General features: G+C 42.6%; 1 protein-coding gene across 1 annotated transcript; it reads right to left on the reverse strand.

Annotated features, from left to right (window-relative positions):
- Positions 1–2,664: 2,664 nt before the first annotated feature.
- GOT2 (glutamic-oxaloacetic transaminase 2) lies at positions 2,665–25,598 on the reverse strand. The gene is made up of 10 exons (XM_065925448.1): positions 25,397–25,598; positions 15,284–15,440; positions 13,081–13,209; positions 10,751–10,810; positions 10,045–10,206; positions 9,586–9,690; positions 8,319–8,469; positions 7,927–8,092; positions 4,581–4,731; positions 2,665–3,977 (listed from the first exon to the last, which is right to left on the reverse strand). The coding sequence occupies exons 1-10, from the start codon at positions 25,483–25,485 to the stop codon at positions 3,855–3,857; spliced, it is 1,293 nt and encodes a 430-aa protein (XP_065781520.1). The 5' UTR covers positions 25,486–25,598; the 3' UTR covers positions 2,665–3,854.
- Positions 25,599–26,133: the final 535 nt, after the last annotated feature.

A 26,133-nucleotide genomic window follows, 5' to 3' on the forward strand; every position in this document is an offset into this window, starting at 1 on the left:
AGTCATTCTCCATTCCTCCCTCTCCCAAGCCCCTGGCAACCACTAATCTACTTTGTGTCCTGCATGAACTGTTTTCAAGGTTCATTCATATTGAAGCATATTTTAGTACTTTGTTCCTTTTGATTGCTGAGTATTATTACATGTATGTATGTGTATGGCTATATCAAATTTTGCTTATTCATTCATCTGTTGATTGGACGTTTATGGTTTCCATTTTTTGGCTCTTATGAATAATGCCACAGTGAACATTCAGGTACATGTTTTTGTATGCACATGTTTTATTTATTTTAGGTAAACACATAGAATTGCTGGGTCAAATGGTAACAACGTCTAAGCTTTTGAGGAATTGCCAGACTGTTTTCCAAAGCATTTGTCCTATTTTACATTCTGACCAGCAGATGTATAAATGTTCTGTTAAGTATAACTGCATGTGTGCTCTGTCGTGTCCAACTCTTGGCAACTCCGTGAACTACAGTCAGCCAGGCTCCTCTGTCCATGGGATTTTCCAGGCAAGAATAATGGAGCGGGCTGCTTTTTCCTACTCCAGGGGATCTTCCAAAACCAGGGGTCGAACCACCGTCTCTTGTGTCTCCTGCATTGGCAGTGGATGCTTTACCACTGTGCTGCCTGGGAAGTCCTTAAGGGTTCTAGTTTCTCTATATCCATGAAAACCCTTGCTATTGTCTGATTATAACCATCCTAGTGGGTGTGAAGTGATTCTCATTGTGGTTTTGAATTGTATTTCCCTGATGACTCATGTTAACATCTTTTCATGTGGTTATTAGCTATTAGAATGTCATCTCTGAAGAAGTGTCTATTCAGACCCCTTTTCCAGTTATTGTTTTTTTATTGAGTTGTAAGATTCCTTTATATATTCTGGATACAAATCCCTTGTCAATTATGTGATTTACAACACTATTCCCAACATGTTTATAAGAATTTTTAAAAAAGAAAAAGTTGGTCTTTCAGTTATTAGATAGAAATAAACCATTAATTTCTATTAAATTTTTTCCAATCAACATACTCCAATAAAAATTAATTAAGAAAATTTCCACAGCCTAGGAGTAAGGAAAAAATTCTCAAAAACAAAATTCTCAAGTTGGTTGAATGAGCTGGACTTTGGTTGTTTAGAGGTAAGCATGAGGTAGTTTGGTCTAATAGCACCCAATGGCTGGCCCATGGGTCGGCTGTATCTCTGCATCATCTAGAAAGTTTATTTTTATTATTATTATTAAAAAAAAAAATTCCAAGCCTTACTTCAGACATACTGAGCCAGAATGCCCGGAGGTAAGACTAGGGAATCAATATTTTTAAAATCCAGATTTGAGAACTATTCTGCCTTAAATTATAGTGAAACAAAGGCATGATTTCTCTTTCTGGGCAGGCAAACCACCTCCTCTATCAAGGAGAAGAATATTAACATCTTAGACTCCAGTAGGAAACAAGGAAAAGGCTGGTGGCAAACAGACTGAACTGTCAGAAAAACATCAGGTTCACACCCTGCATGACTTTTCGGACTTGGTCCAGGGTGAGCTGGAAATGGATGTGTTTAAAAATAACAAGGTCGGCCGCGTGGTCAAGTTCCTTTTCCAGCTGAGGTCTTGATGGCCAACTTTCAACCACTTTGGCTCCAGACAGGGCGACTTTAAGCAGTTTCTTCTATGATAGGCAGTCAGCTCCTTTACAGAGCCGCTGACTAATCTGTTGCCTGTTTCCCCATTTAAGATACCTTCCCAAAGACATCCAGTGACTCAGTCCATTCACTTGACCTTTCATCACCTTGGGATATCCATTAGCAACAGGAACACACAGAGCCAAGAGGTGGAAATGAGCCCATCATGCACTGTGTCTCTCTCTCAGAGTGAGGAGATGCAAGGGGGAAGGACCAAAGTGAGCCCATTTACCCCTTCTAACTATAATCAAAACACTGTGGATGGGCTCTGGGCCTGATCCCTGCTCCACGGCCTGTCTGCCCAGAGCTGTCCTGTCATGAATGGCTCCTGGCATGAAGTATAAGGTGACAGGAAAACCTTGGGATGTTTGATGATGGAGCATGTGACTTTATGGTAGAGGCCGCACACTGGTGATCTAGTTTGCATCTTGCTTATAAGTCATTAAAAAAAAGAATTAGTTGCCAGCTTTTAAGCATCAATAGACCTCCTTAAAAAAAAAAAAAAATCAGGATTTCCATTTGAAAAATTGCAGACCTGCAGCCCTGGGTTTTTGTTTTCACAGTACCTGTCAATTACTTCTCTACTATGTCTCACTCTGAGGATGTTGGCTCGTCACCAGTAACCATCTCACGTCAAGTTCACATCACTTTTTTACTCTACATGTACTATTTATTTACATTACCTACTTGAATCATGTAGATATCTGAAGTTGCCACCTCTCCATCATCTCCTCATCACTGCCTATAGCCACAGGATTTTGAGGTACTCCACTTACTTGTTCCCCCAAGGTCCAAAGGATTATACCCACATTTTCAACATTATGGGACTGGATATAAGGAATGACACCTAAGATGTGGCTTTAGTTTACATTCGCAACAGCTAAAACATCTCTTGGCTTATGGTCACCTGGACACAATTCCAGATTCTGGGGATATATACCCACTCATACCTTTTCATCCCATTAAAGAAAAAAGATAACATGGTAGACAGGTTGGGTCTACAGTAACTTTATTGTAACAGAGAAACCAGGCTGCAATAAGTCTACATGATTAGAGCAAATGGTGGTTTTCTTTCCAGAGGGTGAAGTCTGAGCCCAGCTGGCAGCACACAAAGGTTAAAACTGAAGCCCAGAATATCCTCTTTCCTGGTTCTACCCTGCACTGCCTGACTCCTGATGAGATGACTGACTGCACGACCACACTGCACAGAGGTACGAGGGCCAGCTGGGCAGAGGCGACATCCCCACATTGAAGAGGATGCCAAATAAACCATCATTGAAGAGGATGCCAAACAAACCATCATTGAAGAGGATGCCAAATAAACCATCATTGAAGAGGATGCCAAAATAAAGTGCAGTTACGAGAAAAGCGAGGGTATTGGGATGAGCAGTAAATAATGTTCTTCATTCTTCAAGTAAGTAAATCCTATGGGATGGGATTGATGGTCACTCAGGGAATAGGACAGGATGAAAATCTGGGCTACTTACAGATCTCTATGCCCGAGGAAAGGAACAGCAGTGATTAGGGAGAAAAGAGGAACATTAAACTCCTGCAGGTACTAGAAAGGAGAGCCTTCTTTCTCTTTTTCTTAAATAAGCTGGGAAAGAGCATCTTTTATTTTCTCCCACTACAGTGGTAGCAGACTCGCTGTGAAACATGATTTCCAAAAAAAAAAAGAAAACAATTTCCATAATACAGTTTGTTGACAAGTTGCTCAGTCACGGGAGGACAAACATGAGGCTGACTGCTAATGTTAGAACTTCATATTTTCACAAAGCCTCTAACAGGTGCGGTTTTCAGGCTGGTTCTACAGAGAAACCCGTGACACCAAAAGGTGTTTCACTTAAAGCTTCTGAAATATTGCAATGGTGTGATTGACAGGGTTTTTTTTTTTTGGACTTTCTTGTACATGTAAACTCTGGTGGAAAAACTGGAAATAAAGGATGATGGTGAGTTTGGTTTACAGCCACAAAGTTCCCGACACCAGTCACAGGTACCTCCGCCCTATTTCACTGTACGTTCTTTTCTGAGAAACACATTCAATCGCTGAGTTTTAAAGTACTGTGGTTGGAAAAAAATGATCCGCTCACCACCATCCACCCTCCCTCTTCCTCCATGTGAATCTCATAACAGCAGAGGCTGAAGACAGGAAGGTTGTCTCTGTTCCCACTGACCAGGGGAATTACTTGGTGACCTGGTGAATGGCGTGAGCAAGGTAGCCCACGTTGCCTGAGGTGACCCCCGCCACAGAGATGCGGCCGTCCTTCGTCATGTAGATGGAGAACTCCTTGGTCAGCCGCTCCACCTGCGAGAGAAGAGTGTGTGGGTCCTTCCTGCTTGAGGGGGGCGGTCTCCCCAGCCCTGGCACAGCACAACTAGCCAATGGTTAGAACAGAAAAAAAATAACAGAAGTTCTGTTTTCTCACTTAAACCCATTCCTAGAGTTTGGTGTGTTAGCTTAGAACAAAAGAAGAATAAATAGCTATCTTAAAGTAGGATGTTGAATTCTGAGATGGGGACAGGTGAAAAAAAAAATCTTAGATTCAGCATTTCTAGAAAAACTGATCCAGAATCTAGCTACGGAATAGCTACTTCTCCTATCAATATTCAGGCTCTTGTTTGTTCTGGAATCTTTTTGAGTAACAGTGCTGGTCATAAAAGTGACCAAGACAAACTCTGTTCTTCAGAAGTTTGTAACCTCACAGAGTAAACAGACAGGTATAGTACTAACAAAAGGTAAATGACTAACAAAGAATAAAACGAAATGAATGCTTCATACTTCTTTTACCTAAAAAGGTTTCAAAATGATTCTTCTTAGAGTAATCCTAAATACACAGGTGACCTGAGGAATGCTGGTTTGCAAGGACTGATCAATTTCTCAGTAGGAGAGAAACGGGAGTCTACTCACCTGTTCAGGCTTTAGGCCTGTGTAACAAAACATGCCAATCTGGTCAGTGATGTGCTGCCAGTTGTGGGAGGAGCCCTCCTTCTTGAGGTTGGACACCAGCTGAGTCCGCATGCTGATGATGCGGTCGGCCATGCCCTTTACTTCTTGCAACCTGTAAAAAGAAAAAAAAAATTCCCCAAGATGCAGCTCAGTTCTGGCCAAGCACTGACAGATGAGCCAGGTCTCAGCACTTTTATTAATAACCTCCCTTGAGTATTCTCCCAGGGTGCCTCAATTCTCTGTTCTTGACCAAGTCCTGGTCTGGGAAGAAAGCTATTTGATAGCCTTCTGCTTTATATCAGAGCACTATGATCAGGCAACTAAAATAGTTGACATAATTGAGTTATTAAGGAAAATGAACAGAGTGCCTTTCTACTTACCAGATGGATACTGCCCAATTTATGAATTATTTAATAAAGCCAATTAGAATTTCAAATTACAAAAAAAGAAGAATGAATAAATCATTCTAAAACTTAGGAGGGCTAAGGCTCTCCATCTTTTATGCAAGGGGCAAAACCTTCAAATTAAACAGTAAAATATTACCTTATTCTTTAACGTGGATGGAGGAAACAGTCCCACCTTCAGTTAAGACAGTGTGCTGTGAAATGACTATGTGCCCAGCCATATCTAAGTGCTGAGGAGAAAGGGAGGACTGAGATCTGGGCCTTGCCTTTAAAAGCTCACTACCCGTGGCCGGGGGCATACCTGTAAACAACCGACTATGGGACAAAGCAGGACAAGCTATGAACCAAAAGATTCGTGCTGTGCAAAGAGAGCCCTGAGAAGAGAGGGTTAATTCCACCTGGGGGAGCAAAGAAAGCAGTCTTCTGGATTCAAGACACAGTCTCCCCCTTCCTCAGGAACTACCCTTTCATTCCATTCCTGGGGAGCTCTGGGCAATTCTTGTGGGCTCTTACCAGCTAGATGACTGTGAAGAATTTACCTCCTTGTTCTTATATGTTCACTTTTCCAAACCATCTCTCTATGATGGTGTCATGCAGAGTTAGAACAGAGGTTACATGTTGCCAACTAAAGGTCAAATAAGAGTCTTAGTCAGGTCTTATTTGACCCAGTTAAACATTCCTAAATTTGGTACTTGCACATAAAGATGTAGATTTGCAGCCCCTCTTAAAAAACAAGAAGCTGGCAACATTGCATCAGCAGTGAGATTACTGGCTGGAGCTGGAACCCCTGGCCCCACTAAGGATGGCGTTTGATTTTAAATTTCCTGTGGTCCTATTCATCCAGCTCCATTCACTTTGAGCCTGGGCCCTAAAGGCACTGAGCACATGAAATGGCTAGATGCAGGGCCACCTCAGCAACCAGTGCCCCCAAGGATCACATCCACGATCCCTGTTGTCCACAGAGTGAAGATCTGGCTTCTTACAATATCAAAGTACATGATCTGCTCCCACCTTCCCAGCTTCGCCGCCCTCTGCATCCTCCTTACACTCAGTGTTTCTGCCACAAAACTCCCGACGTTCAAAGCACACCCTGCACGATGCGCATCACGCGCCTGTGCTGATCCTCACGCACATCTCTCCCTCCAAGTTTCCTTTCGCCTCCCTTTCTTTGGAAAAGAGCTCCTCCTCTCTTCAAGGCACAGTCAAATGATGCTGTCTGCATCACATCCTCCCTCACTTCCCACTAATCAATTGCTCTTCCTTTACTCAGCATTTGTCCTGTCTGTCTGTCTTGTATCAATGCTATACATGTTATCTCTCTCACTAGATTACAAACTCCCCAAAGGGACCCACATCTTAGTCACCTAGCACAGTATCTCTGTCATCTCTGTACACTACAGACTTCAAATGAATATTGAAATGCACACATTAAAAAAAAAAAAATAAACATCTTGATAAACATTAAGGACCATGGAAATCTTTTTTAAAAACCACTTAAAAATTAAGGAAAAAAGGTTATTATAATTCTTTGTGACAAAAACAAACCAACCCTACACATATATATCTAATAAATATACACACATATAATACATAGACATATTATTCATGTTACAATAGGAATGATAACAGCAAAGGGAAAAAAAAATCTGGGTTATAGTGACTTGCCCAAATTTTCTGAAATGTAATCACACAATAATCTTGTAAAAGAAAAAAATAAAATTCTCATTTAAAAAGTAGTTGATTTTTTAGTAAGCCTAGTATATATCTGAAATATCCTGAACCAGACTCTATTTACCCTCAATGTTCATAGGATTAATTTAAGGTAGAAAAAATAGTTGTCACATGATGTCCAGGTGAGCTGAGGATGAAGTTTCTTACAGACTTAGCTCTTCTATCCCATTAGCCGCTTAGGGATCTACCCCTCAGCTAATCAGCTATACAGGATAAACTCTTACATAACAAATCACATCTTCCAAGACTCTGAATTATACAGAGCAAGGGTTGGCAAGCTTTCTCTGGAGGGCTAGATCATAAATATATTAGGTTTTGTGGGCTGTATAACCCTCTATTACAACTATTGAACTCTGCTGTTGTGACATGAGAGCATCCACACAAATTCATCAAGAGGGTAGGGCTGTGGGCCAATAAAATGTTATTTACTAGAATCGGGGCAGCCTAGATTTGATCTGCAGAACAGTTTGCCAACCCCTGATCTAGAGCAAGTTTTTCTAAACTGCGGCCATGACCCATTAGTAGGTCATAAACTCAATATAGTTGGGGGCAATTGGCATTTAAAAAAATTTGGAGTATAGCTCAGGAAGACCAAATATTGAGTTTTGAAAGCTGTGTGTGTATATATACACACACACACACATATAGTATATATATATATGTATATAGTTTCAGTTATATGTTCATATATACATAGGTGATGATGTAAGACATAAGCTTTATGTGGATTGTGATTAAAAGAATCTTTTTTTCTGTGTAACACTAATTTAGAGCAGAGGTGCCAACAGATTCAGATAGTATAGATAATATAAAATATGCAGAAATATCAATTCAATGCTTGCTATTATTAGGATAAAAACAAAAAATATAACATTCATAAAAAAGTTTTCCTACATAAGACACTTCAGTTTAAGAGAAGGCAGGTTTTACTTAACATGGAGATGATGGACTACAGGGAACTGCTGTTTCTGAATTAGGTCTGTCTCTTACAGGGGAAAACCAATTTATTTGTTTGAAAGTGCTGACAAAATGCATACTCCTCTCTCCTTCTTCCCCTTCCATCTATGGAAGCTGAGTGATAACTGCATGCCCCTATAAGCCAAGTATAAGGGAGCTTTGAAGGATCAGTGGTGGGAAAGGCAGATGGCTGGGGAGGTGTAAATCGCCTTTACCATTGTTTCCGCAAATCCGGGCTGGTCAGAATAGTGGAGGCAATCCGGGCCCCATTGATAGGGGGGTTGGAATACATGGGACGGATCAGGATCTTCAACTGGGATTCAACTCTTTTGGCTTCCTCGGCATCTTTGCAGACCACAGTGAAGGCTCCCACACGCTCACCTGAAAAGACAAAATGGATCTTGTCTTCTGGTTCTCTGAACCAATCATGATTAAATATGCTATGTCTTATATGTTTCCATTAGAAACACTGCAAAAATAACTCTTTGTTATAAACACATCCTCATGTGCAATCCCTCCCCCCTTGACTCTACACTTTTGTGGCCCCCTCTCCCAGCACTTCTTCAATCTCAACAGAACACACATCACCCTCAGTCCTTTAGCTTACCGTATAAGCCCATGTTCTTGGCATAGGACTGGCAGAGACAAACATTAATGCCCTGTTCGATGAAGTGGCGCACAGCCCAGGCATCCTTGTTACCATCGCCACTGGCAAAGCCTTGGTAGGCCATGTCAAAGAATGCAAAGAGATTGTTTTTCTGGGAAGGAAAGAAAAGATGACCAAAGCTTTAGGCAGTCCTTCTCAAGACGCCCCAGATGATTACCTGTGCTTATCGGACCATGCCTGCTTTGCTCAGAGTCAACAGTTTTGTCCCCAGGTGTCAGTTTGGAGATGTTTAACTTTCCTAGAGTTAAGAAATTAACACACATATATATATTTTATGTTGGTGGATATAAGCCTTCAAGAAGACATTAAGAAAAGATGATCCAATCTGGAAAGAATGCTGTGTGGTCAAACAGGAAAACTGTTTCCTTGTTTTTTGGCCCAGCTGTGCAGCATGGAGGATCTTAGTTCCCTGACCAGAAATCGAACCTGTGGCCCCTGCGTTGGGAGAGCAGAGTCTTAACCACTGGACTGCCAGGGAAGTGCAAACAGGAAGCTCTTCTAAGGCCACAGTGGTCTGGGTAATCCTTTTGGTCCACTCAACACAGGACAAGCCTCAGCCTTTCCTGGGGCTAATGCGACTCTGGCAGGCCATCTTATTCCAGGTCTCATTGTAACCATTTCATCTGGAAAGTGCTCCCTGAATGCTTTTCTCTGACTCGTTCTGTTCGCAGCTTAGGTTTGACAGAATCCAAAGAAAGGGGAAACCGAAAGGAATGAGAATGGGGACGTGAGGCAACAGGAGTATCTCCCTCCTTGGGAACTTTGACGAGTGCCTTCTCTCATAGAAGAATGAGAATCACTGTGAATAATTATCGGCAGTGCTGAGGAGAGTGGCAAAGACAGGAGGGGATGTGAAACAGTGGATGCAAGGAAGACCAGGTAACCACTGACCAGGGCAAGGGGAGGCGCCACCAGCAGGTATCACGGGGCTGAGGATGCCAGCTGTGCAGACTAGCCAGGGACAAGTTTTATCAGAATCCCATACATCTTGGCTGAGGAAGAAAAGGTGATTTTCAAACTCCTGGTGTATCATGAATTACAGAACTGCTAATTATGCAAATGAGGAATTCTTTCCTGGTGACTACACAATGTGTGGAAATTTCATGCAGCCTTGAGGTGAATTCTCACTGCTAGGACTCTGCCACCTGAAGCGCCCAAGGCCAGTTCCTAAATCCAGAACGGTCACCGGTCAGTTCACCCCCCTCACCTTCACCACTGTCGCCATCTCCTTCCACTGCTCAGGACGAGGGTCCACTCCTGTGGGGTTGTGGGCACAGGCGTGCAGGAGAATGACACTCTGCGCTGGTATTTTCTAAAGAGAACAAGACCAAGAGATCACTCTGCAGCTTAATAGGAGATCATTTTCCTGAAATGCCACAGGGTCGCCATTATTTGATAAGTAACGAAGATAACATGAGGTCTGGGAATTAGCTCATCTTGGGTTTTTTTTTGGCCACTCCACGTGTGGCATGTAGGATATTAGTTCCCTGACCAGGGATCAAATCCACAACACCCTGCAGTGGATGGAGAGACTTAACCACGGGACCACCAGGAAGCCCCTCATCCTAGTAAGTTGGATATTGAGACCCAAGCGGGAGACATCGAACCTCCACAAGGAGGTTTATTCCTTGTTCCCTCCCCCCTCCTGCCCTGGAGCCACACTTACTGAAATGTCCTCAATAGCGCCTGTGAAGTCAAAGCCGCACGTCTTGGGGTCATAGTACCGGTAACTCTGGAGTTGCATGCCAGCGTCCCTGAAGATGGGTGTATGATTCCCCCAGGTTGGTTTGGGCAGGAAGACATCCCGGCTGAACTTAAAAAATCTTTGCTAAAAGATCAAATGAAAGTGAATGGAAAAATGAAGAAAGAAGAGGCAAAAAAAAAAAAAAAAAAAGAAGTTAGTATATTTTACTGAGAGGATGTTTTTCTCTACTGAAAGTCAGCTTCTCTCTACGACTGAGAGAGAGTGGTGACTCAGCAGTGAGACTTCCTGGGCTGGTTCAGGTTCCGACAATTATACTGGGCTCTGTAGCCAAGGATCTGTCTGGGCTCACTTTCTTCCTCTGTAAAATGGCATTAACTATGTCTCCCTCAGAAAGATTAAACATGTTAAAATATAAAAGCTCCTAGTTACCGTATGTGCTCAGTAAGTTATACTTTATAATAATCTCTTCCTTATTGTTTCTTCTAAGTGCTTCCATTCCTCCCCTCCTCAAACTTTACTTTTCAGAGAACAGGAAATCTTCCAGCCTTGTGGAAAGAGGAAATCTACTTCCAGGTCAGAAGCCAAACACATATACAGTTGGGAACCCCATCACCCCTAACTTACAGATCGTCTTACAGCTCTTTTCTGAAGGAGTTTCCAGACTCACCAGAAAACTGGCTCCGATCCGTAAGGCCCCGGTTCCGGAAATGGTCTGCACGGTGACATACTGGGGCAGAGAGGAGAGTGGTCAGTGAGGTGCGCCCACCCTACGGGCCCACGACCTAACCAACCCGAGCTCGAGCCCACAGCGAGGCGCTGTACAGTCAGTACCCCTCCTTCTTCAGAAGCCGAGGGCATCCTTCCAAGTGAAGATTTGGAACCAAGAGAACGGCACTATTGTTTTCATTCCATTTTCTAAGAGACAGATGAACTCTCCTTACAGGTTCTCAAAAGCGCTGGCTCTTCACCTTCCAGCACCTTTGCTGATGTGGAAGCTAATTCCTTATGGCCTGGCCTGAAAATTGTTGGCGTCATACCGTGCTGTAGTATAAATTTTCAGGACACAACTCCTGCCTCAACCAGATATGAAAAAGGAGTGATTCACATAGAGGAAAAAAGACATGACCAACAGCCGCTGCATTAAAATATTATTCTAGACTTAGATGAAATTGAATGACTCTCTGAACATGAAAAAGCAAGTCATCTTAAAAAGTCAACAAGCATGTTAGAATAACATTATTACATGAATCATATCCTAAGTGTTTTCATAATCTGAAAATATCTTTAGGGTAACAGGGAAATGGCCTCAGTAAATCTTCAAACTGGTCAACTTTAGGGGATGAGGAAGAAACTACAGTAGGGTTTTTTTGTTTGTTTGCTTGAAGGCACCACAAAGTACTATGCTCTACAAAACGTAAGTCTACCTTCTGGACTGGGAGGCGGTGCAGTAAATGGTGGGAACCCCTACTAATGTACTCTTTTGTAAACAAAGTTTGCCTGTGCAAACTTGGGCATGATAGAAATAAAAACCTAACTGTAGATCTGATAATAAGACTGACAAAGGCATGGCAATTTATAAAAAAGAAACTGATGTTATTTTATTTAAACTGTTATTTTAAGATAGGCCAGTTGCTTAGGAACACAGACTAAGCAACAGTTACAGAAAAATATAGACATTTTAATGACGGGTAAACAGGTGGCTGGATCTTCCCTTGTGGCTCAGATGGTAAAGCGTCTGCTGCAATGTGGGAGACCTGGGTTCAATTTCTGGGTCGAGAAGATCCCTTGGAGAAGGAAATGGCAACCCACTCCCGTACTTTTGTCTGGAAAATCCCATGGATGGAGGAGCCTGGTAGGCTACAGTCCATGAGGCCACAAAGAGTCAGACATGACTGAAAGATTTCACTTTACTTCAACGGTTGGTTGGTTGACAGACAGCCGTCAGACCATATTTTGTCCATGACTTACAATCAATAAATATTACATGACCCTAGGGTTGAGGGTGTATGCTTCTCTTGGAGTTCAAATGAACTGATGGACTGACTTAGATCAGTCTTGTGAATAACTCATTTATTCTGGCCTGGGGAATGGGGAAGGGAGATGTGTTAGTTTAGCTTTGCTACTTTGTGTATTTTCCCCAGGACTTACCCAGAAAAGTAAATATTTAAACACACAAATGTATCTATTTAAAAAATATATTTGCTTCAAAGGCAAGTAAACTGTAATGCACATGAGCCCACATATCAGGCTGGCTGGCTGTATCCAGGTGCATGAAGTGGCTTCTGCTTTCTCTGTGGGTGCATTCAAGAATCTGTTTGTAAAAAGCTTATGTTCAATGACCTTTAGGGACCTCTTTCTTTCATAGAAAGAGGGCCCCCCAGGGAACTGGAGGGAGGAGACATCAAGGAGTCCCTTGTGCATCCATCCTCTCATGGCTACAGTGATGCTCTCTGCCCTGAGAAGAGGGAGACACTCAGAAGTGAATATGGGCTGCTCTCTTTCTATGTGCAAGCTGGCTGTGAAGAGGAGGCAGAGGACTTCCAGACTCCTGGCCCCAGCAGTCCCCCTGTGGCTTGTTTTCTGCCTGTTTCCTGTGTCTAAGCTGGAAGCGTGGGGGCATGAGGGTGAGAGGGCTAACTTCAGGCCTTAAAACTCGGCATAGTTTGGCACTCTTAAAAGCCACTAAATGTAAAAGAACATAAGCTCACACAGACTAATAGCGAAAGCAGTGGCAAATCTTCGGTCAGATTACAACAGTTTCATATTCCTACTCCATTTTGGGAATTAGTATTATAGGAAATCTTTTATTGAGAGAGTGCCAATGTACCATCTAAAGGAAGTCATTGTGTGGCCACCTCCAATCATCACACACAAAGTGATACATCTTCTCTTGTTCAAATTATTTCAAATTTCTTTAATCTGTTAAATTTAATTATTTTTTTAATCTGTTAAATTTAAAAACAGACTCTGTATGATGCCAGAGTCTATGCTACTTACCCGGCCACTTTTCAACACTTCATTGTTTTCACCCAGGGCTAGTTCTGCAGATGCCTTACAAAATTCAGCCAGCCCTGCAATGGGCAGGTATTCTTTATCCAAATTTTTTGCAGCAATCTGGGCCTCCGCCTAGATAAGGAAAAAATGTTTTCTAAGTTAAATTTTGGAAGTAAAGCCTCTTTTAAAAAATTTGGAGATACTGTCCAAGAAGAAGGGTAATTAGAATGTATTTTATGAATAGCACAGAAATTTTATATTTTTAAATCATATTTTATTATTTCTTAAAGTTAGGTTTTATGTGAATGGGTAGGTATATGATATCTCTTGGTTTAACAAAAAATGGCACTCTCAGAATGCACAAGAGCAAGGTTTAAGAGCAACACTTAAAATAGATATAAGATGATAAAATCAAACTGAATACATAAAGGAGTATTTCAAGGTATATGCTAATCTAAGAGGGCTTCCCTGGTGGCTCAGATGGTAAAGAATCTGCCTGCAATGTGGGAGACCTGGATTCGACCCCTGGGTTGGGAAGATCCCCTGAAAGAGGGCATGGCAACCCAGTCCAGTATTCCTGCCTGGAGAATCCCCATGGACAGAGGAGCCTGCTGGGCTACGTCCATGGGGTCACAAGGTTGACAGTTATAGTCACGTGTCTTCATGCTTTGGAGTCGGAGGCCTGGCTGACCCTTACTAGCGGTGCGACTCTGGGTGATTATTAACCTCCTTGAATCTCAGTTTGCTCAACAGCTGTGTCTACACCTCATATGACTCAGGTAAAGAGTTAGGAGATAATGTACAAAAGTGTGTGGTAGTGTTTCAGCTTCTGCCAGTAGCTAACACATGCTAAATACTTAATTTTTTAAATTAAATTTTATTTTTAAAAAACTTGTTCAGGAAGATAATCTTCCTTTCTTCTTCTTTTTAATTCAGGTCTTTGGAAAAAAATTAATTAATTAATTTTTTATTTCGCTGGGTCTTCATGGGCTTTTTCTAGTTGTGGTACACAGGCTTCTCACTGCAGTGGTGGCACATGAGCTTGGTTGTGCCAAGGTACGTGGGATCTTCTTGACCAGGGATTGAACCCACGACCCCTGCACTGGCAGGCAGATTCTTATCCACTGGACCACCAGGGAAGCCTCACGCCAAATACTTTAAACTGACTTACTGAGAACAAAAGAAACCCCTGCATGACCTGAGACCCAGGAGCTGGCAGTTTCTGTGAGTCTTCTCATTACAGCTATTTCTTAAGTCCTTTTTTCCTACTTAGAGAGATGACACCTAATCTGTACTCCTACACACTCAGAAATTTCTTCTTTCGGTGGTTCCTTCAGCCCCTGCTCTGTTACTGCAGCAGCTCACAAGGGCCTGAGCCAGCCTACTGAAGCTCAGATGTGGTTCTTTACTGTCACCCAAAATTATGCTTCAGTAACTTCCATTCAGAATGCCTAGTTCTGCTGTTTGTAGGAACAACACATCACTACCCCATGTTTGGAAGTGACACAGCAGCACATTGCTATTTCATCAGAGGAGGTGCAGATGGAAAGGAAAGATTTTCTTTTAAAAATTAGTTACATTATTTAGAGTTGTGATAACCAGTAAAAAGACTACTAATAAAAAAATAAAATAAAATTATTTAATAGTTCAATAGGATGAAAGGACAGAGCATGCCTAGGTAGTTGTGTCTTATTAAGGCAATCAAAATGGGAGAAATAGGACATAACAATGGTAACCCTCATCCACAATGGGCTATTCCTATCACCAAGAGACAATGTTTACATTCTTGGACCTTTTGTGCATCCTTAGGATTAATCATTATAGTCAGTTCAGTTCAGTCACTCAGTCATGTCTGACTCTTTGTGACCCCATGGACTATAGCATGCCAGTCTTCCCTGTCCATTACCAACTCCTGGAGCTTGCTTAAATTTGTGTCCATCAAGTCAGTGATGCCATTGAACCATCTCAACCATCATTACACTTTGCCTGTTTTACAGATAATCATAGAAGTTCAATCTTGGAAAAGATCATATAGTTCCAACCTCTCACTTTTATAGCTAAGGAGACTACCCCAGATAACACATGTGATTCAGGTAGTGAGTATCAGAACTAGAACCCAGGTCTCCTGACTCCCAATCCAGGAGTCTGTCTTCAGTAGGGCCCTTTAGTTATTTATCCCCACCAAACAGATGTCTAGCAAGCTTACCTTCCGGACACTTGGAAGCACGTAAGGCTTTCCATTATCATCCCGGTAGGCACCAACTCCCAGGTTCATCTTTTTGCTGTTGGTGTCTCTCTTAAAGGCTTCTGTTACTCCCAGGATGGGATCTGGGGGCCCCATTTCCACATGAGCCCACCAGGAGCTGAAATGGGAAAAATAAGACATCAGTCACAGTACCTACATTTCCATGGCCAGAGACAACTTGGATCTGCCAAAAATCCATTTTAAGAAATGTCTGCATGTCTACTATGCATACAGTATAGCAACAGACACTAATATAACACAATAATACCTAAGACTTCACAGCAGTTGCTGAAGAGTGGAGAAGGCCAATAGTATCAACACAAATGCTGAGAAGCAAAAGGCAGGGACACCCGACTCATTCTGGGAAGGACAGGGTGGATGTACATGCTTTCAACGCAGTCCAAACCTGACCTGAATTCCCAGGCAAAGGATATCACAAGTAAGTTGGAGGTAAGAAGCTGAGTGGTAAATGATGAGACAAGAGAAGGAAGCAAGGCCAATGTAAAGTTGTTATGTAATACACCCGACCAAGGGGGCTGCATTTTAGCCTGTTTCCCAACTTGATAAGGGCATCATTTGGAAAGCCTGCTAAAATAGATTCCTGGGCTCTATTCTGGATGCAGTGAAAATATACAGAATCATTTAAGTTTTTTTTGGAGGGCAGATGGTGATCAGGTAAGAACAGTGATATGAATAGATTTTTATAGCTCGTCTGGTCACAAGATGGGGTGCTGAATGCAGAGAGGGAGAGGAAATACAGCAGGATCACTGAAAAATCTGGTTCCTTACCCAGCAAGAGAAAGAGATGAAGGCTTGAACCAGGCTGGGGCAGTAGTGGTGGAGAAGATGACAAAGAATTGCCAGGTATTTAGAACCGGTTGTAATATGGCACTGATTTCCTTATTACTTATTGAGTTAAAATGTTTAACACTGTCCAGTATTTTATATTTGTATGAGTCATGATTTTACCTTAAAAAATATCCTTTAAATGAAATCTTGCCACTTGTGGCAATATGGATTGACTTGGGAGGGCATTATGCTAAGTGAAATTAAGTTAGACAGAGAAAGACAAATACTGTCTATTACTTGCATGTGGAATCTAAAAAATAAAGCAAAGCTAGTGAACCTATCAAAAAAAAAATACAGAAATACAAAAAAATACACAAATACAGAAAACAAACTAATGTCACCAGTGGGGAGTGTGCAGGGGGAGTGGGGGTACAAGTTATTGGATATTAAGATAGGCTCAAGCAAGTATTGTACAACACAGGGAATATAGTCAATATTTTGTTATAACTGCAAATGAAATGTGACCTTTGAAAAGTTGTACAAAAATAAGAATTAAAAGAAAAACCTTATCCTTTCAGTGTTTGGGGTCATCCACCACTGTCCAGTGGATTTACCTGGTGAGGTCAGGTGAACTGCCTCACTGGGGGAGCACTCCCAGGGTGAATCCCAAGAGGGAAATGCACCTAAACAGCTCTTTCTCTAGCTTGTTCCCTACTCCCTACTAATTTGGGGGTTCTGGTTCCTTTATGGTCAGTAAGCTGGTCCCTGTTGGCAACACAGACTGTGAATGTGGCATTACTCTTTGCCCATTAGTGATTTCTGGAAATGGATAGTAGAGCTCTATTCTCCATTGGGAGAGATGACAGATACTCTATTGTTGCTTTGCATCTTTATTTGTTTACGTATGTGGCCGCACCAGCTTGTAGCTGTGGCACGTGGGATCTTCGATCTTTGTTGTGGCACGTAGGATCTTTAGTTGTGGCACGCGGGACCCAGTTCCCAGACGCGGGGTCGAACCCGGTCCCTCTGCACTGGGAGAGTGGAGTCCTAGCCACTGACCACCAGGTGAGTCCTGCATGGTTTTTGGTTGTGCTGAGTCTTCATTGCTGTGTGTTGGCTTTCTCTAGCTGCAGGGCGCAGGCTCTAGGCTTTGGGGCTTTAACAGTCGCAGCTCCTGGACTCAGCGGTTGCAGTGTGCGGAATGCGGGCTTGAACTCGGGCTCAGCAGTTGGGCTGCACGGGCCCAGCTGCTTTGTGGCACGCAGGATCCTCTCAGACCAGGGATCAAGCCCGTGTCCCCTGCGTTGGCACGTGGATTCTTAGCCACTGGACCACCACGGAAGTTCCCTGCACCTTTTCTTTAAGTAAGACTTGAGACTGTGTGTTCTTACTCCTCACCTGTAACTGAAGCTTATAGTTTTTTCTTTTTGGCATGCAGGATCTTAGTTCTCAGAGCAAGGATTGAACCCGTGCCCCCACCGGTCCACCAGGGAAGTCCGAAGTTACAGATCTTAAGAGATAGAAGGTCTCCATGTATAATTCAGAAAGTCTTTTTTGTTTGTTATATCTCTGAGTGTCTGAATGTTAAATGTTTTCCATCTCTGGTGAGAATGGAAAACACTGATTAATCTATCTCTGATAAAATAGATTACAAAAACCTCAAAGTAAAGGTGCTCTGTTCTAATTGTTACAGAAACTGAATTTTTAGTGTTTAAAATGTGCTAGACTCAATTTTTCTTTTCTTAAAGCAGCTCAGAAACATTTTAGAAATTCAAGTTCATATAAATTAAATCCTTGATAAATAAGACTAAATTTGATTTAAAAAACCCAGCTATATATTTTATTCATGTTAATATACTATAAGCATACATTTTATTCTATGCGGGTTTGCTTTTTCTAAATTTACACTAGTTCACTTGATAAAAGAAGCTAACAGCATTCCTACGTGTGCATGCTCAGTCGTGTCCAACTCTTTGTGATCCCGCATGGACTGTGGCCCATCAGGCTCCTCTGTCAATGGGACTTCCCAGGCAAGAATACTGGAGTGGGTTGCCATTTCCTTTTCCAGGAGATCTTCCTGCCCCAGGGATCAGAGCCACATCTCCCTCCCCAGCCCACCCTTCAGCCTGTCGCAGAGTCCCTGTTTGAGTATCCTGAGTATACAGCAAATTCCAACTGGCTATCTGTTTTACACATGGTACTGTAAATTTCTATGTTAGTCTCTCCACACTCTCCCCTTCTCCCTCCTCTCCTCCCACTTTGTCCATAGGTCTGTTCTCTATGTCTGTTTCTCCATTGCTGCCCTGAAAGTAAATGGCTGATTCCTGTTGATGTATGACAGAAAACCACAAAATTCTGTAAAGCAATTATTTTTCAATTAAAAAAAAAAAAAGCCACATCTCTTACATCTCCTGCAATGGCAGGTGAATTCTTTACCAGAGTCACCTAGGAAGTCCAACACCACTCCTAAATGTTCAAAATTATGGAAAATGTAAATTTGTGTTCAACCAATTTTTATTTTGACAAATTTTTAAATTTTAACAGTAATACATTTTTTAATATTTATTTTTTATTTTACTTGTTTGGCTGCACTGGGACCCTGCTGTGGCAAGTGGGATCGTTGATCTTCATTGTGGCATGGGGGATCTTAGTTGTAGCATGTGGGCTCTAGTTCCCTGACCAGGGATCGAACCCAGCACTCTGCTTTGGGAGCAGGGAGTCTTCACTACTGGACCACCAGGGAAGTTCCCAGTAATAATATACTTTTACTTTTTATTAACAGACTTTATTTTTTAGAACAGTTTATATTTAGAGAAAATTGGATAGTACAGAACTCCTGTACACCCAACCCACAAGTTTCCTCTTAACACTTTATATTAGTAAGGTACACTTGTTACAGTGAAAGAACCAATGGTTGCTACATTAAGTCTACAATTTATTCAGACTTTTCAGTTTTTACCCAGTGTTCTATATCTGTTCCAGGACACCACATTCCATCTAGTTGTCATGTCTCCCTAGGCTCCTCTTGCTTGCGACAGTACCAGACATACCTTGCTCTGATGACGTTGACTGTTTGGGGGTACTGGTTAGGGGTACTCTGTACGATGCCCCTCTTTTGGAATCTGTCTGATGTTCTTCTCATGATTAGACTAGGGTTATGGGTTTTGGAGAGAATTTTGGGGAGAACTGTAAATTTTGGAATACTCAACTTGATAATTTCTCAGATCTCTGAATAACTTAAAATCTTGGATTCATATTATAATGAGTTAACAGAGTAATTAATCATTGATACGGAGATAATTTCTAAGTATGACAGAATACTGAAATGCTGATTACTTAGCCTAATTAAATGCTTGTGTAGGACTGACATCAACTCCCTCCCCTGTTTTATCTGTGAAATGTAAGTTACTTTGGTTAAGATTATAATTATTGAGTGGTTGAGACTATACCATGATCAACAGTGATATAGAAATAAATGTGTAAGTTTTTGTTTTTCAGGGGAAAAAAGTGTTGTCCTAAAGCAGTTGCTCTCAAACATTTTGGTCTTTGTATCCCTTTATTCTCTTAAAACTTACTGAGAATCCAAAAAAGCCTTTGAGCCTTTATTTATATGGCATATGCCTACCAAGGTTTACTGTATCAGAAACGAAACCGAGAGAGTATCCTAAAGTGTCAGTTTGTGAAAGAACGTGTAAGACACACCTTAGGGGAGGTGAGTGCTATGGTAGCCCCACGGGTAGGATTCACTGCAGTGGCCTGGTTCAACCCCTCGTCAGTCAACGGAGACACCGCAAGTGGTGCTGCATGACAAACCTTAGAAAGTGAACTTTGTTTTGGTTTATAATAACTGAGTCTGAAAAGAAGCTACGAAATGTGTTCCCATTTTAACAAGGTTTTGCTCAATCACTCTTGGTGATTTTACCAACAATATGAAAGGTTACTTTTTACCTTTCGTGTAATCTGTCTAGATGTTAGAGATTCTGTATTTTAGGAAGCAGAATACTTCTCTATGCTTTATGTTGACTCTCATGTCTTTGATTATTTAAGCATAAATTAGAACAAATTTAGTAGATTAATCTTAGTTTTGGCTAGCAATTCAGTGAACAAAAGAATTTAAGGTACAATGAGTTTTTTTTCCTTCTATTTTCCAACTCAAAGTTTTTTTTTTTTTTTTTATTTGATGTTCTGCACATTTGAAAGAGCCAGTTCTTTACAATCATGTTCTATGTTTATATTATTCTGTTGTTGTTTTGATCAAATAGGTAAGCAATGATTATTTCTCTGGCACTCACAATCCTTTGTTAATCTTAATCAAGGGACCAAATATTAGTAACGTCTAACAACACTTTCATTTGACCTTCCCAAAATTGAATCCTAGCTACAGAAAACACAAAAACTTCAGGCTATCTTTCACCAAAAACTATCTTTGTGATTTGACCCCTGAAAAGCACTATCTTTTTTTCCCCCCAATAAACCTCCTGGCAGCATGGATGCATCAGTGGATAAAACTGAGGTTTTTACCTCATGGTAAATTACTGTGCTGAGAAAAAGCTTATTCGACCTTTTCCTTCAGGGATAATGAATAGAAAGGTGTTTTCATAGTTTCATATTATAGAAAACAAAGTCTTTTTGACCTCTAAATCAGTTGTTGAGAACCTGTTGTGTGCTAAGAGTTGGGTATAAAAAAAAGAATAAAACACAATCCCTCACCACCAGATTAGCCCAGTGGAGTGACCAGCATGGAGTTATAGACAATGTAGGCTGGGGTTGGAGATGAGGGGGCTAATACAGAGATGAAGATAGGTTCAGGGCATAGATTATTATTCATAGGGGCCCTGAGGAAAGGGCCTGATAGCCGGGAAAGGGGAGTGAAGTACATGCTTAGGAAGGCTTCCAGGAGGAGGTGACCTGAAAGCTAAATGCTACAGATTAATGGAGGAAAAAGGCATTCTAAGCAGAGGCTAAGGGTAAGAAAGAGCCTAGGGTGTTGTGGTAGAAACTGGAAGCTAGGGAAGCAAGGTTCCCAGTGACTTAGGTGAAACAGCCCACCTTTTCTAGTAATCATCTATCCAATCCTAACCAATCAAATGCTTCAGCACAGCACAGAACACTACCCACACTGAAAGCCTGATGAATTATTATTTCATTAGAATTTCTTCCCCAACAATTGTTCTCTTGTTGAACTTGTGGCCAGTCAGCACTAATATACCTCTCTCCTCCACAAGGCACATGGGAGGGCTGCTCAGACATGGCTGCAGAGGTAAATTTAAGCTCTCCTGACAAGTTGAAAACTGTCTCAGTCTCTGGAGCTGTAACTGGTGTGTACAGCTAAATCTCTCTTGTCAAAGGGTGGTTTATTCCATTTTCAGATTTTCCAGGCATTTACTTCTCTTACCAGCTTGCCCTGGGCAACGTCAGGACTGGGCAAATGGCACGGATTCCAACGCTCAGTCACCTACCAGTTATGTGAGCACTGGCAAATCAATGAACTTCTCTAAGCCTCAACTTTCCTTACTTGTGAAGTGGGGGCACAACAGCACCTATCTCAGAGGGCTGTGATAAGGATGAAAGGAGTTATTAAATGTAAAACACTCAAACACAGGGCCTGGTACACAGTGAGTGCTTGATGTTAGCTGGTATCACTAAGTAATTACTATTACATATTGTTTTTTTTATTAACCATCTTGCCACTAGTACGGAGACTCGTGAGGCAAGTATGTAAAAAATTCAAGGCGCGTCAGTTACAACTTTATGACCAAATGCAGGCCTTTCTTGCTTTTCAAGGATTACTACTCAGTTTTTTTCGGGAGTCTTGGGCGATATCATCAATCTTCCTCCAGACTAGCACTCCTGCCAGGACTCAAATTCCTTCTCATTCTTTTCCATTGTTCTAGGTTGCTAGGCTGTTTCAGTACCTAAGCAATAGTAACAAACAGATATCCCGAAGCAATTTCTGAACTGTGCCTGGCGAAAGCTTTCATTATATCCTACTCATGATTCAGACCCTGGAAACATGTAGCCATCTGCCCATCTATATCACTATCATTAAATTATGAGTGCAAGGAATGCCCTGAGTGTCTAAGGACATAGAACTTAGGGTAAGCAATTTTCACTTTTAAAAACACAGTTCTATTTTCAAGGCCTTCCATCAACAATGACAGAGCCACTGCTCCTAAACCACAAGGAGAAGGCGCCCTTCTTATTAAAGGGTATGAAAAGCACTTATTTGTCAAGTTCTTTAAGAAGTTTATCTAGTAGAGAAATTTCTTCAGAAATCACAGCCTTGAGTCTTCTGGCAGAGAACTGACTGAGTGGTATCTTTTAAGAATTCTTAAAGAATTTCAAAATATTAAATCTTAATCTAAATAAAGGAGCAGGGATATTCCATTTGATTTAGTTTTACATCAGTTAGGATGTTTGAGTCCTTTATGCTCTTTATTATTCTATTGCTTAAAAGGGTAAAGATTATATCTACACTGCAAGAACTCTGTTTTTAAGAGAGTACTAGTGGGAACCAAGAGTGCTCCAGGGACAAAATCGATGCTGATAACTTGTGGCCTACAAAGCACTCTTATCTATGCACTTTGGACAAAAGTGCAAAGCTTCAGCCATTGAGCAATGTTTACCAGTCAACCAAAAGATGTTAGGTACAGAGTATGCAAATAAGCATCTCCAACTCAAAAACCCTGCAATTTTCTTCAGGCCTACCTAGTGCTTCATAGTTTTTAAAATGCTTTCCTCACATTCTTAATTTAAAATAAGAGAAGTTAATTGACTTGCTTATGATCATAGAACTAAAACAGCAAAGATGATACAACTGTGATCTTACTGGTTACTGTACCACTACTGTACACTGCCTTTTTAAATGGTCTCCTGATACTCTTTCAGTTATTTCACTACAAATTAAATAATCAGAATTAAATGAGAACAGATATCTATAAAATACATTAGCATATTTTCCTTTCTTCACTGTCCTGTGACTTTGTCTGATTTCATGTTACTATGTTTTTACAGCACAAGGAAACGTTAAATGTTTAGTGCTTTCTGTATAAAAAATGCAGCTATATGAAACACTTGAACTTAGTTCATTTAAATGACTCAAGTATGAAAATTAAGTATTTCATAGGATAAATATCCAGTTCTTCAGAATACCAATTGCCAAGGTTTCACTGTATTAGAATGAGCTGTTAAAAAAAAAAAAAGGAAAAGAAACTTCAACCAGTTGAGTTTATTTTTTATAAATGTTTTCCAACTTTACCATCTGGCTTTAGGTAAAGATCACATCCACAGTGGCAGGAAAGGAGGTTCTTACTTTCTTGTTGTCTGACAGTCATAGCCAGGCCAGGCACCTGTTTCTGTCACTCAATCATGCATCATAGTTAAACCTGAACACCTCAACTGCAGGTGCTCACATATTTTAAGACTTTTTTGGTACACATTTTGCACCACTCTGGTTCCCCTATGTTTAGACTTTGAACTAAGATACAATGCTAAAATGTTGTATTTGTCTCTGTTGCATTAATTTAAAAGTCAAAGTTTAAAGTTAAAATATTTCATTTGAAAGGCATGCCAGCCAACACTGTAAGTGCTGAGATAGAACAGTAGTAGGTATAGTCTCTGCTCTCATGGAATTCACATTCTAATGGGGAAAAGACACAAAAGAATCAGGCTGTCAAAGTGAAAGAATGACTAAAAGGACAGAACCACAGGGATTTTCACCAAGCACTTTGTAAGTAGAGCTGAGGGCACTCAGTCAAATCCAGAGAACAAGAGATTTACAATGGTGAAACAGACTGTCACTTGGTTATAATTTTAGGCACTGCTTTCTGTTCTCCAAATTAGCTGCATAAATGACAGCAAAGTGAAGTCACTCAGTCGTGTCCGACTCTTTGCGACCCCATGGACTGTAGCCCACCAGGCTCCTCCGTCCATGGAATAAGCCCTCCCTAACTCTGGCCCACTAGATAGGCTGCCTTAAAGAGCACAGCCTGACAGTGGGCCAAGAAGGAACCAAACCAGGGAGAGAAGTGAAAGCCTGGGCAAACTTGTACACGGTCTGGAAAGGACAAAGTGTCCCGCCGGCTTAGAGGCTTCCTACATGCATTCAAACAAAAAGGCCAAGACACGTCCAAGAGGTCAAGGCTTTGCTCTTTGGAGTTAATATCTGATTGCGGTGGTTTTGGAGACTCGGCTCCTGATTAGGGAGTTATTAAGGGCACTGTCCCAAATCGGCTTCTTGAGTGAAGTAAATAGCCTGGCTTAGGTCGCTCCACTAGGAAGGGTTTACTGACTCGTTTCATGCTCTGCAACCTTTTCTCTGCAACACATCACACAGTTTGAAATAACATATTTGGAATTTTTGAGTGGCACCGACCCCTCCCTCGGGCTTGTTTGTTCACTGCAGTATCTGTCTAGCACAGGTCTAGTGCCTGGCTCTGTGAAACTGGGATGAAGAAATATTCTCTAGATCAAAAAGCAGAGCGAGTGGGAGGGGAAGAAAGGCAACTTTCCTACAGCCAGACCTCCTGAGGGATAAAAGGCGGGAGCGGGGAGTCACTACACCCGGACTCTTACATCCAAGGGCCAAACGGCTGGGGGAGGGGTCACTGGTGACTCAGGAGGCGACTGGCGGGAGGATGCCGCGAGCCAAGGTCACAGGATGCAGAGAAGAAAGCCGAGCCCGAAAGCCACAGCCCGAGAATCTTCCTCCGTTGAGCGTCCTTGCCCCGACACACAAACAGCAGTCAGCCGCAGTCCGTCTAAGTCTGCAGCGGCCCGGGGAGACCACTACCAGTGAGCCCCGCCGCCCCCCTAGAGCGGCCGGGTCAAGGGCACACGCGCCCCTGGCGCCGCAGCCAATAGGCGCGAGGCAGTGCCGGCGCCGCAGCCAATCCGCGCGAGGCCTGCTCCGCGCCGCAGCCCCGGTGCTCTCCCCTCGCTCCCACCCCCCACCGAGCCGAAACTGCGAGTCTGGATCCCACCCCCGCCCCCAACCCCGAATGGAGTCCGGCGGCCGTCGAGGGACATTCTTCCTAACCCAGGGGAACGCGTTGGCACGCTCTCCGACAGTCCCACGGACATGGGAGCGGTGGAATGTAGGACCCAAAGGGTCATTGTGAGATGTGGACGCTCAGTCATCAGCCCCCTGTGAATCCGAGAAGGGAGCGGAGAAAGTTGGTGTGTGAGGGTGCCCGCGTGTGCCTTCAAGGCGGGTTTAGAGGTCCTGGGGCGCCGGCAGCTCGGCTGGGCAGGCCTCTGGCCCCGGCTCCTTTTCCTCCTGCTTACCTGGCTCTGGCAGAAGCCGCGGCAGCGAGGCCTGGGTGGAAAGCCGCGGCGACTCCGGACAGGACGCGGCCAGAGTGCAGCAGGGCCATGGTGGGCGGCAGGCGGGCAGTGGGTAGCTGGAGGACTGAGCGGAGATGCCAGCGGGCGCGGACCCAGAGGCGCGAGGTCCTGCTGAAGGTAAGGGCAGCGACTTCCCCGGGAGAGGCTAGAGCGGCCTCCCGCCGGGCCCCGAGCCGCGTCACAGCGCACCCTGGCGGTCGGAGCGGAACGGCTCGATTTCTGTGCAGTCTTGGGTGGCGGGTCCCGGGTTGGCGCCACGTGGTCCTGGAAAACAGTGACAGCACAGTTTATCGCAGTTTACAGCGCTCGACACACTTCTTTCATTTAACGACGACGGACCCGACCGAAGGGGTAGCTGCTATTATGCCACTTTAAAGGATGGGAAAAGGTAGGCTGACGTAGGTGAAGTAATTTGCCTAAGACTATAGAGCCAGTTACCTAAGTGGCCGTTCCTAAGTCGTCAGCCGGATGCTTCTGTAAATGCAGATCACCTCATCTTGTTTCTGAGTGGTTTCTAATCTCTGTTATGGAGAAGATAACATGCGTTATCTCCTGGGACTCTTCTGAGGATTAGGCGAGATTAGCAGATTAGGTCTAAAAACAGGGTCTGATTTAGTAAACTAGAAACAACTGGTGGTCATTAATGATAACCTTGTGTATGTCAAATCCTTGCACTT

The sequence above is a fragment of the Muntiacus reevesi genome, chromosome 2 (genome assembly GCF_963930625.1).
Source record: "Muntiacus reevesi chromosome 2, mMunRee1.1, whole genome shotgun sequence".
Taxonomy (NCBI): Eukaryota; Metazoa; Chordata; class Mammalia; order Artiodactyla; family Cervidae; genus Muntiacus; species Muntiacus reevesi.

Coding starts and splice junctions, on each gene's coding strand:
- GOT2 (XM_065925448.1), bottom strand. CDS start 25,485: ATGGCCCTGCTGCACTCTGGCCGCGTCCTGTCCGGAGTCGCCGCGGCT. Junction 9,691..10,044: donor GCGCTATTGAGGACATTTCA/GTAAGTGTGGCT, acceptor TGTTCTCTTTAG/AAAATACCAGCGCAGAGTGT. Junction 8,470..9,585: donor AGATGGCGACAGTGGTGAAG/GTGAGGGGGGTG, acceptor TTTCCTTCCCAG/AAAAACAATCTCTTTGCATT.